At 40.3% G+C, this 15,448-nt stretch overlaps 1 protein-coding gene across 1 annotated transcript in view; it reads left to right on the top strand.

Annotated features, from left to right (window-relative positions):
• Positions 1-15,448, top strand: part of LOC136859968 (uncharacterized) — an 80,838-nt gene that overhangs the window by 16,126 nt on the left and 49,264 nt on the right. The window contains exon 3 of the mRNA XM_067138728.2: positions 14,655-14,861. Within this exon, the coding sequence (XP_066994829.1) occupies positions 14,655-14,861 (207 nt within the window). The remainder of the gene's footprint in view (positions 1-14,654; positions 14,862-15,448) is intronic.

Here is a 15,448-nt window from a genome sequence, read left to right as displayed (position 1 = left end):
TTGTAGCTTCTAGCAACCATGTCTAAGGCGTTACGTAAAATTGGATGGCATGAACGTAATCTGTTTTGATGGATAGTTCGTAGATCTTCATGTACTGGTAGATCGGGGTTCCTTAAGATTTTATTGAATTCCTTGATAAGAGCGGTGGATCTGCATAAATCAGATGGCATTATTCCAGATAGAAGCGAAGCCAATGAGTTGGTGTAGATCGAATTGTGCCAGTTATTATGCGCATAGTGGAATTCAATTCAGTATCAATGAGTTTTGTGTGATGACTGTTCATCCATACTGGAGCACAGTTCTCCAGCACTTGAATATACCAAGCCTAAAGCTGAAGACCGTAAAACTCTTGCCAAAGAACCCCAGGTAGTTCCACAAAGCTTATGAATGATGTTGTTATGTGTTTTCAGTTTCTGTGCAGCGCGCAGCAGATGTTGCTTGTAGGATAGTGTTTGATCCAAGATTACTCCAAGATATTTTGGGTTCCAGTTGTGGTGAAGTATCCTGCCACAGAAACTTACATTCAATTTAGTATTTGCTAAGTGATTGTTTAAATGGAAACAAGACACCTCTGTTTTATTGGTGTTGGGCTTAAGTCTGCAGTTCCTGAAGTAAGTTTCCAAAATGGACAAATCCCTTGTTAAAATCTCTTCAGTTCTCTCCAGTTCTTTGTGTTGCACAGCTAATGCTATATCATCAGCGTAGCAGAATTTCCGTGATGTAACTTCAGGAAGATCAGATATATATAAGCTGAACAGGAGTGGCGATAGGACTGAACCTTGAGGCAAACCATTTTTAAGCTTCCTCTCCTTGCTCACATTGCTTCCGATGATAACCTGAAGCCTCTTATCACTCAATATATTGTTAATAAGTCTTGCTATCTTTATGCATGGTATGATCCAGAGAAGTTTATAGACCATACCTTCCCTCCACACGGTATCAAATGCAGCAGTGAGATCAACAAAAGCAACAGATGTTTTCAGTTTTCTTTGGAACCCCATTTCTATGAATGTTGTAAGTGCCAAAACTTGATCACAACAGCTGCGACCTGGTCTGAAGCCTGCCTGATCCATGGGAATGTGCTGTAAAATGGTGCTGCTTATTCTGTTAAATATGAGTCTTTCAAACAGTTCGTAGCAACAGCTAAGGAGGGCTATGTGGCGATAATTTTCTGGCTTGTTGTTGGGTTTGCCAGGTTATAAAATCACAATTATCTTAGCTTTTTTGAACTCCAAAGGCATGTGTCCAGTTAGTAAGATGTCTGTGAAAAATGTTGCCAGCCATTTCTTCGCATTTTGTCCCAGATTGATCAAGAACTCAGGATGAATTCCATCGAAGCCAGGAGCTTTAAATGGTTTTACATCTTTCATTGCTGTATCAATCTCGGATACTGTGAAGGGATTTGCATATTCTGAAGACTGAGGTGCTGTTGACTTCAAGACTTGAAGTTGTCGTCGAATATATTTGGTGTGTTTCTTGTCACCTGGAACTCGTGACGTTGCAATGATGTGAGAGGCAATTTGATCTGATGTAACTTCAGCCTGTTCTCTGCATACTGGTGGGCTTCCTCCTAATTTTCTGAGAAGACTCCAAGCTTCTCTGCTAGAGTGAGTAAAATCTATCCTCTCAGCTGTTTCTATCCACTTATGCCTTCGAGATGAGTCCAGACTGGACAGAAGCTTGGTTGCTGTGTTAGGATCTCCACATCGTTGAAAGTCTTGATATAGTGCTTGACTTTCTTCATTCCATCCAGGGATATATTATTTGCGGTAACCTCTTGGAATGAACTTCTTAGCTGTTTCTATAACTGCACCAGCAAAACGCCTATAGTTGTTATATTTAGCAGGAATCCATCGGATACACTTATGTTCTGCTGTGAAATTGGTCTAGTCAGCTTTACGAAAATTCCAACGAGAATGTGGTGTTGATCTAATTACAGGGATTGTGATACCAATTTCAATTAGGATGGGCTTATGTTGGCTATGTGGAAATTCACCAATCACTTTTCTCGTGATGTTTTCAGGAAAACCACTTTCATTACAGCTTACAAAACTGAGGTCTGGATTTGTATCTTTGATCCATGCAGCTGATCTACATGTGCCCTTGTCTTTAGCATCAAAAATTAAATGGAGATCATTTTCCTCTGCCCATTTCACGAGTACTTCCAGAGTCCATGGTGACTGTTAAAATCCCCAACATAAATTGCAGGATGCTTTGCAGTATGTAAGACATGTTCAAGCCAAAGAATGTTAGGTGGTTTATAGACATTTGTTATAGTAATGCCATGCAACTGTGTGACAACTGTATGTATATTTCCATCCGTATTTTCAGAAATAAGCGAGGCTTCATTTATGTTGTTACGGATGTAGGTGGCTATTCCATACACATCGTGATATGTCACTCCAAGAGCAGTATAACCAGGGATACGACCTCTGCTTCAAAACTGATCTGCATTAGAAACATGCGTTTCCTGAATGGCGACAATATCAATATTGTTGTCCAATAAAAGATTAGATAGATAGTCACACTTTGCTTTGCTGATACTTTCGACATTTAGTTGGAGGAGTCGAATCGTTGGTCCAATGTTTCTTGTTAGGGAGCTCTTAAAAGAGCTGTTGAGACGTGTTTGATATGTCATTGTATGTAATTGCCAGGAGATCGCAGTGACAGACTGGCTGCCAAATATATTGTTGCTCGCTTAGCACCACCCAGGGGTCACGTGTAGGGTATTTTGAGGTTAAACCTACGGACGTGAGCAACATCGATTGGAGGTAGTTATAAAGTGGCCGGGAACAGGACTGTGCATGGGGTGAAGGGCACCCGGTCTGCAATGTGTTAAGTGATGCTGGCACCAGAATCACTTGCGTGGCTTCCAAGTGACGTTGGGATTGCGGGGAAACGAACTTGCGGATGAAGCTGCAAAGGAAGCAGTACTTTTACCTCCAAGACCTTTCAATGTACCTGATAAGGATATTTGTTCTCAGCTACGTCGAACCATCTTGGTGTCCTGGGAATCAGAGTGGATAGCTATCCAAACTCCCAACAAGCTGAGATCAATTCAGAAGACAACTGCCGCATGGCGGTCCTCTTTGCAACCTTCACAGAGAGAGGCCATAGTATTGTGTAGGCTGAGGATAGGTCATTTAACGATCTACGCACTCTTATCTCCTAAAGAGGGAAGACACACACACACACACCCCCCGTGTGTTCTTGTGGTGCCGACTTCACCGTGGCCCACATTCTCACAGAGTGCCCTGATCTCTCTGGCCTAAGATGGAGCCTCGGTCTGTAGGAAACACTCGAACGCATACTAGCCGATGATGTGACTACTGCTGATCTCGTCATCTGCTTTACAGCTTTTTGTGTGACAGTGGATTAATCAAAGGTATGTAATTACAAGTGTACTGTTACTCAGGGAATGTACGTTCCCTTTTGATTCATTAGTAATTTTTTGGCCTAATTTTTTTTTTGTTTTTTTTTCATACTGCATTTCCAAATTCTTTTGTTGAATAAGTAATTTTGTTTTTATTTTAAATTTGTTTTCCACTAATTTATTCAGAGAGGATGATTACCTCGTTGTACTTCCTCTTAAAACAAAAATCACTACCACTCTAACGTACTACAACAATCCAAACTTACATTCCATGCTCCAACTCGCAGAATGTTGGTATCCATCTTCCTGTTGATTGCCCCTTCTCATGTAGTCCCCATTCGGAGATCTGATTGGGTTGTAGTTTCTCATTGCTTTCAGCTGTATAGCGGTATCTACACAGCTAAGAAATTATGAGTATAATTACAAGGCCATATCAGTCAGTCCTGTAGACTGATGTCTTTGCAACTTCTGAAAGGTTGCTACACCCCTTTCGATGAACCATTTTTTAGTCTGATCCATCCAATATGGTTGCACCTGCGGCTCGGCTATCTGCTTCATCGATTAAGTATCGATTTGTATGCAGCTACACTGAATTATCTTTAAATGTCAAGTTACATTAATTCCGTGACCAACTATAGTCTCATTTGAGAACTCAAATCCACAAGACAATTATTCCAAGTGTTTGAACTCTAAAAACTTTTTTGTTTGAACTTTTTGAATGTGTATATTATTTTGTTTTTGTAATTTGATTTTAATGATACTGTGCCCTTCTAATAATTTATGCTGAATAGCTGAGTTTGGCTGCAATGAACAGCCGAACTAGTACTATTCGATATATAAACTATTTATTGATTAGGTGGAAGAATAAATTAAATTTGTAAAAATGTAAGACATATCCATCAACGGGCCTAGCAATGAAATTTAATGCATACCCGTCTTACAACTTAGTGGAGGTCATTTTGCAGTAACTTATTTATTACTCCATACAGTATATTATCATCCGCAGAAAGCGTTGAATGCACAGAGATCCAGTAACATTGCTTTGTGGGGACCCCCCTCTTGTTGACGTCTTGCCGAGTTACCAAAGACTTATCCGCCCTCTCGTTTACATCTTTACTATAACCCCTAAATACTTTCATAAGCATATGAAGAGATCTCTAACCTCTATTTACAACCTTGTTAATGAGATTTTCCCAATGAGGATCTTACTTAGGCACTTAGTGTTCCCTGTGCGATACGTTCACCCTAACAACACAGTAATTGAAACATGGAGAGACTGCAATTTACCCGTGTAAACACTCTGGTGTGGAATGCTGAGATGATAGTATGATGGCAAAAGAGATTGAGGATCGCATCAGTTTCAGAAAGTGTTACAAGATTTCAAGGGTTTCCAAGAACGAAGAAAAGAAATAAGAAACCGATTGAAGGAATACTGGTGGAACATCAAAGCCAATGGAGGGAGAGAATGAATGTATTGTAAAGCCAATATGCAGAAGTTGTTATTCCACAGTCCATAGTGACTCAAATTGAAATTATTATTATTAATAATAATAATAATAATAATAATAATAATAATAATAATAATAATAATACTTTCCCTAGTAAGGTGAACCAACAAAGAGAAGTTAGATCTTTGTTGTATTGATCTCATTTTCCCTCAACTTGATCTTGACATCACCCCTGTGACCCACAGGGACAAAGTTATGCATAATTAAAATTGTGAAAGTTTCTTCATTTACTACTTATCAGCTTCAGAGTGTAATCTCCCACAGATGGTGTGTGCCCCAGTTTCTTTAAGGTATTGTCCATATAAACACAGAAAGGAAAATCATTCATTATGGTAAAGATAGTGTACGTATTGACGCAAGTCAGGTTATGTGTGTGTATAACTGAAGATGTTTAATGTATTAGGTTTAATCATGTTAGTCCTTGATTTCTTCAAGGGGCAGAAATTCAGTAACTGTGCCACAAGTTTTATAACATTATAATGTATTTGAAATCATACAAATCTTATGTGGAATACCTTGTAGACGAGAGATGTGCTCACTGCAACAGCCAGGGACCCACCGACCCAAAGAAGTACATTTACTTCTATAAACTAATGTAATTTAGAACCCATAATTCTTCATTGCTGAAGCACGCAGTAGCACTTCCATTGGCCGAGACACTTTCGGGTATGTTATCATTCCCAGCAATCGGGTCAAATGCATTCTGTTACCAACCCGCGCACAGTAAAAACACAACTAATGGTTTTGTCACTAACCAGATCTAACTAATCCAGATCAGTGGCTTTGTCACTAGCCTGAATGATAAATTCAAGTTTAAGAGCTGGCAGCCTTGTGCACCAAACAATCACGTCGTCCGTGAGAAAAAAACAGAGGACAGTGCAATCGTACCTAGATGTCTCCCGCTGAAAAAGTGGCGTAGTAACTGAACGTATGCCGTTCAGGTATACAGAAAACTTCTGGTTGTGTACATATCAACTCAAGGGAAGTTACGTTAAGGTTACATCATGTTTATCACTGTAAAAAACATCCGTGTTTCCCAGGTTGGTCAGGAAAACCTCCACTTGTGTGTGTGTGTGTGTGTGTGTGTTAATGTAAGTGAGCTCTGGAATCTTCATGTACCAAGGACATGTTGTACAACATTCTAGTGGTTCGTACATACCGGTATCTTAGTTAATGTGCCGTAGTGACAAACTTGTTTCAAGACAATTCTAGAACAGGCATTTGCCAAGGGATTCTCTATGTTAGCCTAGACTTCTTACAGGTATCTTGTAGTAATACTTTGTTGTAAGAAAGCAGGATTATTTAGAATCAGCCTGTATGTACATAAAGAGTGTTTAGTTCAGTTTAGTGGGTTAGGTTAGTGAGCTAGTAGTTGGAGAGAGTTGTGGAGTTGTGTTGTTGATTCTGCTGCGGCAGGTCAGTTGTTGTTCAATAGTGATGTGTTTATAGTGCGTTGCTGCTGTTATACTGGCACCATGACTGCAGGTCTTTCCTAAACCACTGGTATGTGAGTACTTCACTGAGCGAGTTATAATTCCAGGCAGTCGGTTGTTGACGTAGCAAGTTATCATAAATTATTGTGTATATATTTAGAATTATGTTACGAAGGTTGATCAAATATAAGCTGGATTTTTGTTCCTGAACATCAACAGTTGGTAGGACTGGCTCCACGCTTCTGCTATGCTTAGGCGAGACCGTTAAAAGTGGGAAGTGTGTGCTGTTAGATATTTCCCACCGTTTTGTCAGTAACGCTCATAATGTTGGAGCAACACATAATTATAAAATTTCTTACTCGTGAAGGAGTTACAGTGGCGAAAATTTGCCAGAGATTGACTGCACAGTTCGGTGGTTAAACATTGTCAAGGACACGTGTGTTTGCCTGGCATAAAAAGGAAGGACGAGACCATGTGAAAAATCAGCAACATGATTGCCGTATGGACCAGCATTACAGACAAAAACATTCATGCGGTTAAAGACCTTAATGATAATGATCATCAGGCGAGAGTATCAGAAATTGCAGAACAAGTCTGAATCAGTTATGGGAGCTGTCATGCAATCATCACAAATGACCTACAGTTCCGCAAAGTGTGTTCCAGATGGGCTCCTTGCCTTTTGACAGAAAATCTGAAGTTGAAACTTTAGGAGGTCTGTCAGAGGCTTACAGCAAGGCTTTTTTTCTTGCATTTTTTAAAAAATTAACATATTCATTAACTGCATGCTCCATTACAATTTAAGTAATACTACATGCATAAGTATTCTTTTGTAGTCGTAATTACATTTTCTATTAATTATGTTACCTATACCTACATGTTTGATTTTAATGTATCTAGCCTAGAAACACCATTATACAGGTTTTTTTTTTTTTTTTTTTTTTCAGTGAAAGTGTTCTTTCTTGATATAACTACGCCCTACGTCAGGTCATCAGAATTGATACACTTCACGAACAGTTTAAAGAACTTTAAGTATTTCCCTATAAGTTCATTCTTGCTTTGGCCTCCTGAGATGATTACATTTGTCTTTAGTTTTATCCTTTCGTGTTTTAATAATTCACACTCATATAGGATGTGGTCCGCACTTTGCGTTTCTTCGCCACACCGACACGTCGCATGCTCTTGGATTTTAAATCAGATAGGTCCCTATTTTTCCATGCCCTGCCATCATAACCGTCATATTGTGGCTTAAGATAATTTTTTTGTCAAGTCTCGCTTTAACACTTGGGAAATATGCTTTCATTATTGATCCATTGGAAGTTTCTCCACACTCTTCTTCCCACAATTGTAAACTTCTCTCACGCAATACCTTTTTTACTGCACCATCAGGAATTTTATTGAAAGTCACTTCTAGGTCTGTCCTGCTGGCTGCTTTGCCAATTTATCAGCAGTTTCGTTGCCTTCTGTGCCAACATGAGCCTTAACCCATCAGAAGTGTATTTTCCAGTTTTGTAGTTGTAGGTCTCTCATCTTCCTTCTGATCTCTTCTACAAGATTGTTGCTTCTTCCATTGTTTTTGAGTAGGTCCAGGATTTTTTACTATCAGTGTAAATAATTGCTGCTCTATTTTCGTGGTTGATGTCTTGTAATTTCTCCAGTGCCTTCAATATTGAGTATTGTTCTGCTTGAGTATTTCAACAGGTATTGTGTAATTTGAATTGGTATTGTTGAGGAGGTTCATAGTGACTGTACAGGATTATTTCAGATCCAACTCCAGCCTCACTTTTGCTTCCATCTGTATAGATTTGTAATGGGTAGTGTTTGTCAACCATTTTGTCCTGTATTTTAACCGTTTGAGCCGGGTGAGACTGTTGTTTATAACACATCCTGGAATCAAGTTTCAGAGTCTCTTTTCTCACTACCATTTCTTCAGTCAGTTTTGTTATGTCATATGGCAATTTCTCCAAGTTCTATCACGATGGGAGTTAATCCGGTTATGATACATAACGCCTCTTGTGATGTTGTACGGTAGGTCTTAGCTATTTTAATGTTTATTAGTCGTTGCACTCTTCTTAATTTCATTGCATTATACGACTTGGTTGCGGATTGTATCCATAATGGTATTCCGTAAGACAGGAATGGTAGAATAGCTCCTTTATATATAATCTTCATAACATCAGGGCGAAGTCCCCAATTTATTTTGGCAGACTTTGAGAGAGCATGAATAAGTTTCGAGCACTTATCAGTTACATATTCTATGTGCTGGTCAAACTTAAATCTGTTGTCTATAATGACTCCAAGATATTTTATGCAGTTTACTTCTTTCAATGTCTCGTTTAAATATATTTGCAAATTCTGCCTTACGCAAGATTTCTTGCGTGTTATTATCATTGTTTGAGATTTCTGCTCATTAAACACAACTTTGTTTTGTCTAGCCCAAGTCAATATTTTACTTAGTTCTATGTCTGCATTATTTTCTATCTCCAGTTTGCTCTTTCCTTTGACTAGGATGAGCACATCATCTCCAAATGCAATCACCTTCGTACAGTTCTTATAGTTCAGATTTAAGTGAGTCGTACTGGAGATGTTCCGATATTCCGGTCCGCAGCACGAACCCTGTGGACATCCTTTACTTATGCTGCTTTCTATGACACTCAAATCGGCTTTCAGGGTGCATCTCCTCTCACTGAGATAGTTCTGCGTGAGTGTAGAGGTTTTTAGGGCAGTTGAATCCTTTCAGTGCATTCAAGATCCCAGGCCACCAGGCCGCATCAAAGGCCCCTTTCATGTCCAAACTGATCATTGCGACGTTCTTTTCGTTTGAGTCCACTTTCAACAAACTGCTTGACTGCCATCAGTGCATCGACTGTTCCAGTTTGTGGCGTGAAACCATACTGGTTTCTATTTAGTAAGTCTCTAGAGTTAACGTGGTGCATTATGCGATTTATGAGGAGCTTTTCTAGCACTTTGGCGACTACGTTCAGTAGACTTATTGGTCGATATTTAGAAACATCATCACTGTTTTCTTTTCCAGGCTTGATTATAGGTACAATGATGGCCCTTTTCCATACTCTTGGAAAACATCCAGTTTTAAGACATCCATTGAAGAGCGCTGTTATGTACACTGACTGACAGAGCAAATGCAACACCAAGAAGGAGTGGTCAGAACTTTATGCCAATTGCAGGGTAGACTGACATCACTGAGGTATGCTCATGATGTGAAATGCGCCGCTGTGCTGCGCACGTAGCGAACGATAAATGGGACACGGCGTTGGTGAATGGCCCACTTCGTACCGTGATTTCTCAGCCGACAGTCATTGTAGAACGTGTTGTCATGTGCCACAGGACACGTGTATAGCTAAGAATGCCAGGCCGCCGTCAACGGAGGCATTTCCAGCAGACGGACGACTTTACGAGGGGTATGGTGATCGGGCTGAGAAGGGCAGGTTGGTCGCTTCGTCAAATCGCAGCCGATACCCATAGGGATGTGTCCACGGTGCAGCGCCTGTAGCGAAGATGGTTGGCGCAGGGACATGTGGCACGTGCGAGGGATCCAGGCGCAGCCAGAGTGACGTCAGCACGCGAGGATCGGCGCATCCGCCGCCAAGCGGTGGCAGCCCCGCACGCCACGTCAACCGCCATTCTTCAGCATGTGCAAGACACCCTGGCTGTTCCAATATCGACCAGAACAATTTCCCGTCGATTGGTTGAAGGAGGCCTGCACTCCCGGCGTCCGCTCAGAAGACTACCATTGACTCCACAGCATAGACGTGCACGCCTGGCATGGTGCCGGGCTAGAGCGACTTGGATGAGGGAATGGCGGAACGTCGTGTTCTCCGATGAGTCACGCTTCTGTTCTGTCAGTGATAATCACCGCAGACGAGTGTGGCGTCGGCGTGGAGAAAGGTCAAATCCGGCAGTAACTGTGGAGCGCCCTACCGCTAGACAACGCGGCATCATGGTTTGGGGCGCTATTGCGTTTGATTCCACGTCACCTCTAGTGCGTATTCAAGGCACGTTAAATGCCCACCGCTACGTGCAGCATGTGCTCCGGCCGGTGGCACTCCCGTACCTTCAGGGGGTGCCCAATGCTCTGTTTCAGCAGGATAATGCCCGCCCACACACTGCTCGCATCTCCCAACAGGCTCTACGAGGGGTACAGATGCTTCCGTGGCCAGCGTACTCTCTGGATCTCTCACCAATCGAATACGTGTGGGATCTCATTGGACGCCGTTTGCAAACTCTGCCCCAGCCTCGTACGGACGACCAACTGTGGCAAATGGTTGACAGAGAATGGAGAACCATCCCTCAGGACACCATCCGCACTCTTATTGACTCTGTACTTCGACGTGTTTCTGCATGCATCGCCGCTCGCGGTGGTCCTACATCCTACTGAGTCGATGCCGTGCGCATTGTGTAACCTGCATATCGGTTTGAAATAAACATCAATTATTCGTCCGTGCCGACTCTGTTTTTTCCCCAACTTTCATCCCTTTCGAACCACTCCTTCTTGGTGTTGCATTTGCTCTGTCAGTCAGTGTATGATGGTAATTGCTCGAAGATAAATTTTAGTGTGTCACATGTTATTCCGTCTTCTCCGGGTGCTTTATTGTGATTTAGGTCCCGTATGGCCGCGGCTACTTCTTCTTGTGTGAATGGGATATTTGGAGGCTGTTCCGACTTCCTTCTTGCTTCTTTGTGATGAATGCTGTCTTCAGCTACATCATCGCACGGGGTGAAATGAGCCATCATGTAGTTCATTGTGTCGACTAAATTAGTCGTGTATGTACCGCCTGGCTTTCTTAACCCAGTCCAGCCTGGGCCTTAATATCCCTTACAAACGCTCTGGACTGGGCATTTTTAAGGATATTTAAAACATCATATCTCTGTACCTGTAGGAGATGTTTGCATGATTATTTTCTCTTTGTGCTTGTTTGAGCATCTACTTTTGAAAAACATTGTTTGTGTTATGTCAACTATCACTTGAGATTTTAAAATTGTTGATATATTATACCATGTTTTGCGAATGGAAGAAAGGTCTGACGGATAACTAAGCAAGTACAGTTTTATGAAATACTGTTATATTTACCCTATTTTGCTAATATAAAATGTGCATTGCAATGAAAAAAACAACATTAATGAGTACAGTATAAAAGTAATAATTTTTCAATAATAATAATAATAATTACAATAATGAAAATGGGAGCTCTTATGAAATTTTATTTTAATTGATAAATTTCTTCACAAAAGTTACTCAAATGTAAAAACATTGTTCCATTTACCACAAAAGACTTCTGAGAAAGAGAAAATACAGTCTTCTCAACAGAAAACTTCACTAATATGTAGACAATCTTATGTATTCACGCAAATTTGAAATATGCGGGAACATGAGCTAGGCCGTAAAATGAATTCCAATCATAAAGTAAACTCGTGTCCTCATCCTGAGGTGGTGCAGCTCTTTTCTGGCACACCCCCATTGGAGGTGAGCTGCATGTACCATTTCAACCACATACCAGCCCTCCTGCCAGTTTTAAATTCCTGGCAGTACCGGGAATCGAACCCGGGCCCCCGAGGACGGCAGCTAATAACACTAACCATTACGCTACGGAGGCCGACAGTTCCAATCATAATGAAATGTAAGACGTTGTTTCGAATCCATATGCCAATAATATGTTCATTTGTGAATAAACTTATAATATATCATAAAATATCGAAAATATCACTTTCGTCAAACACATGTTTGCCGCGAGAAGCCATGTCTTAGAGCTCACTGAGTGACAACATCTACCGATCATGTTGATCGAGAATATTGTAAATTCTCTTACTTAGACATTTAATACTGCCATCTGCTTAAATACCCTCATAACTAATACATGAAGAAACACGATGTAACCACCAGAATGCGTGCATAGCTCGTTCTCGATTTTTAGTGAATTGTCAAACCTTACTACGGGCTATGCCCGCAGCGCAGCCTGAGCGTAATTTCGGCTGCTGCGAGCTATGCTCACACTTAGACTGGAAAGAGTTAAGGTTGAGATTGTACACCTGTTCCTAATTTTCCCTGAAGCTAATTTGTACACTGCGTTCAGTCAATCACTACTGATCTGCATTTAGGGCAGTCGCCCAGGTGGTAGATTCCCTATCTGTTGTTTTCCTAGCCTTTTCTTAAATGATTGCAAAGAAATTGGAAATTTATTGAACATCTCCCTTGGTAAGTTATTCCAATTCCTAACTCCCCTTCCTATAAACGAACGTTTGCCCCAATTTGTTCTCCTGAATTCCAACTTTATCTTCATGTTGTGATCTTTCCTACTTTTGAAGACATCATCCAAACTTATTCGTCTACTGATGTCCTCTCACGCCATCTCTCCACTGACAGCTCGGAACATACCACTTAATGTAGGATGCTAAAAGGGTTTAATGTGTCACCTATTCAATACATATAAATTTTTAAACATTAGGAATTTATTATTAATTCCATTTGAGACTTGTTTTGCCCTTCATTGAGGGCATCATCAATCAAATTACTTCCTCAAGGCAAAAATCAGGTATCTGATTAGTGATTAAACTATAAACATTAAGATACATTATAATGGGAAAAATTAATCAACCAAGAAAAAATTTTTTTGTTCACTGGCGGTACAGTTAAACAATATGTTTATAGACATAGTAGTCGGCACCAATGCGTAAAATCACTGGGTATTTTAGCAGAGTCCAGCAGTGGTGTTCTGAAGAATAATTGACACACTCGTTAGAAAATCATAGGAAATTATAAAGTTTATAGAAATATTTACATTGAAACAGTCGGGGGAGAAAGGGTATAGTATCTGCCGTCAATGTTCGTAACATTAATTACTGCCGTTGGTTGAACTATTACAGGTTGACAGGATAACTATACAGTAAATTTGCATCCAATTGAACAGTTGAGAAATCACAGCTTATATACATATTTACAAGAGAGCAGGTTGGTGAGAAAGGGTATAAAGATGTCTTCTGTTGCAAGGTTTGTGGAAGAAGGTGATGCATTATTGAGTCGGATCGTCACCTGCGACGAAATATGGGTCCACCACTACACTCCCGAATCCAAACAAGCCAGTAAGGAGTGGCGGAGGAAAGGGGAGGCAGCACCAGTGAAAGCCAAGACTCGACTGTCAGCTGGCAAGGTTCTTAAAACTGTTTTTTTTTGATCGGCGAGGCATTTTGCTGATTGATTTTTTTATTTTTATTTTTGCATGAGAGACGCACAATCAATGCTGCTTACTACTGCCACCCTGTTGAACAAGGCGAGGGTTGCATATCGCCGCAAAAGACGAGACCAACTGATTCAACAGGTCATCCTCCTCCACGACAATGCACGGCCCCATACTGCAGCTCTGACTGTCTCCAAGCTACAGGAAATGCACTGGACTACACTTGATCAGCCTCCTTACAGCCCAGACTTATCGCCCTGCAATTTTTATTTGTTTGAACCGCTTAAAGAAGCTCTAGGAGGACAAAGATTTGAAGATGACGAGAATGTGGAAGACTGTGCGCAACTGGCTGGTGACACGACCCTGTTTTTTTTTTTTTTTACAATGAGGGTATCAAAAAGCTGCCCATACGCTGGGACAAATGCATTTCCAATAAATGAATTTAAATAAAAAATAAAATGCTGTTTATATCTGATCCCCCATTGTATATTTGTGTTGAGTGAAAAAATATAGTGATAGTGGTGGTGTTATTATATTTATCTACATCACATAGTACGTTAGTATTATTAAATAGAGAATCTTATGCCCAACATACTGGTAGGCTAGGTCAATAAAAATTTGTATGGTTTATGAAATTTTGAAAGTTGCTAGATGTATTGAAATATAATATGCTCGGGTATTTTTCTCGATCAGCTTCTTTGTTTAAGAAGAGATTTCTTTGGCTTACCATCCTGTCTCAGATGAGACTGCAGGAATGGTGCTGAAGAAATCCTGCCAAATCATTTATCACCATCTCAGTCCAGTCATGTGGTTATGGGGGTATTTAGAGGTTGTAGTAAGGATGTAAAGGAGAGGGTGGATAAGTCCCTGGTAAGACCCCAAGACCAGGATTGCTTGATACGAGAACTAGAAAAGATCCAAAGGAGCCAAGTGAGTGCCTGTGTGGTTTGAGTCGTGTAGCTGTAGGTTTACATTCAGAAGATGGTGGGTTCAAACCCCACTGTTGGCAGCCATGAATATAGTTTTCTGTTGTTTCCCATTTTCACACCAGTTGTGTTTTTTAATTTCTGTCTTCATCAAAACATATTCAAAGAAAGGAATTTGGAATATCACAGTAAGTTTTGTTACAATGTTGTTTGACACGTTGTTGTAGGGAGATTGGCAGCAGGATACGTGGAAACAGTGGACTGTGAGGTGAGGAAGCTAGTCTCGAGTAAGAAGCAGCTCCATCTGGATATTGATCATATGGTGAAACAAGTAGCTCTTCACAAGAAGTGTATTGAGGAGGCTAGAAGAAACAGCGAAGCTCTCAGTCAAGAAATTCTCTCTTTGAAAGCAAGGAAGGAGGTCAAAGTTAATGGTAAGTTGCTGGGCTGGTTTTATTCCTTGTTAGCGACTAGCCCTGGCTTGATGCAGTTGTTGTTTTAAATTTGATTGAAGGCAGAGTTGGAAAGTATATGAATTACTTGTAACGATTACATTTTCAGTAATTTTTATTCGTAATTGTTTTTCATGATACGTCATTTTTACTCGTAATTTACTTCTGAACATAAAATTGTAATCGTCAAGAATCAAGAATCTTTATTTGCCATTGACCATATACAATGAAATAGGCTTTGTTAACTGATAATAATTAAGTACTTAATATTACTAGGGTTGAAAAATGAACATACATCTTTCATTAAAACTTAATACTAACATTATGCATTTCTAAGAATTCAGAGGTATTATAAAACAGATTTTTTATTAACCAATCATACATTTTCCTTTTGAAATTCCTTAAAGGAGTGGACCATGCAGAATGTAATAATTTATTAAATAATCTTAATCAACTGATTTTATGTGAGTGAGCAGTTTTTGACAGCCTGTGAATTGGGATGTCAATGTCTGGATTGCCCCACGGATCATGAAAGTGAACGTTTTCTGTAGTACTGAATTCATTTATGT

This window comes from Anabrus simplex, chromosome 1, assembly GCF_040414725.1.
Source record: "Anabrus simplex isolate iqAnaSimp1 chromosome 1, ASM4041472v1, whole genome shotgun sequence".
NCBI lineage: Eukaryota > Metazoa > Arthropoda > Insecta > Orthoptera > Tettigoniidae > Anabrus > Anabrus simplex.
This window is presented reverse-complemented; position numbering and strand designations above follow the sequence as displayed.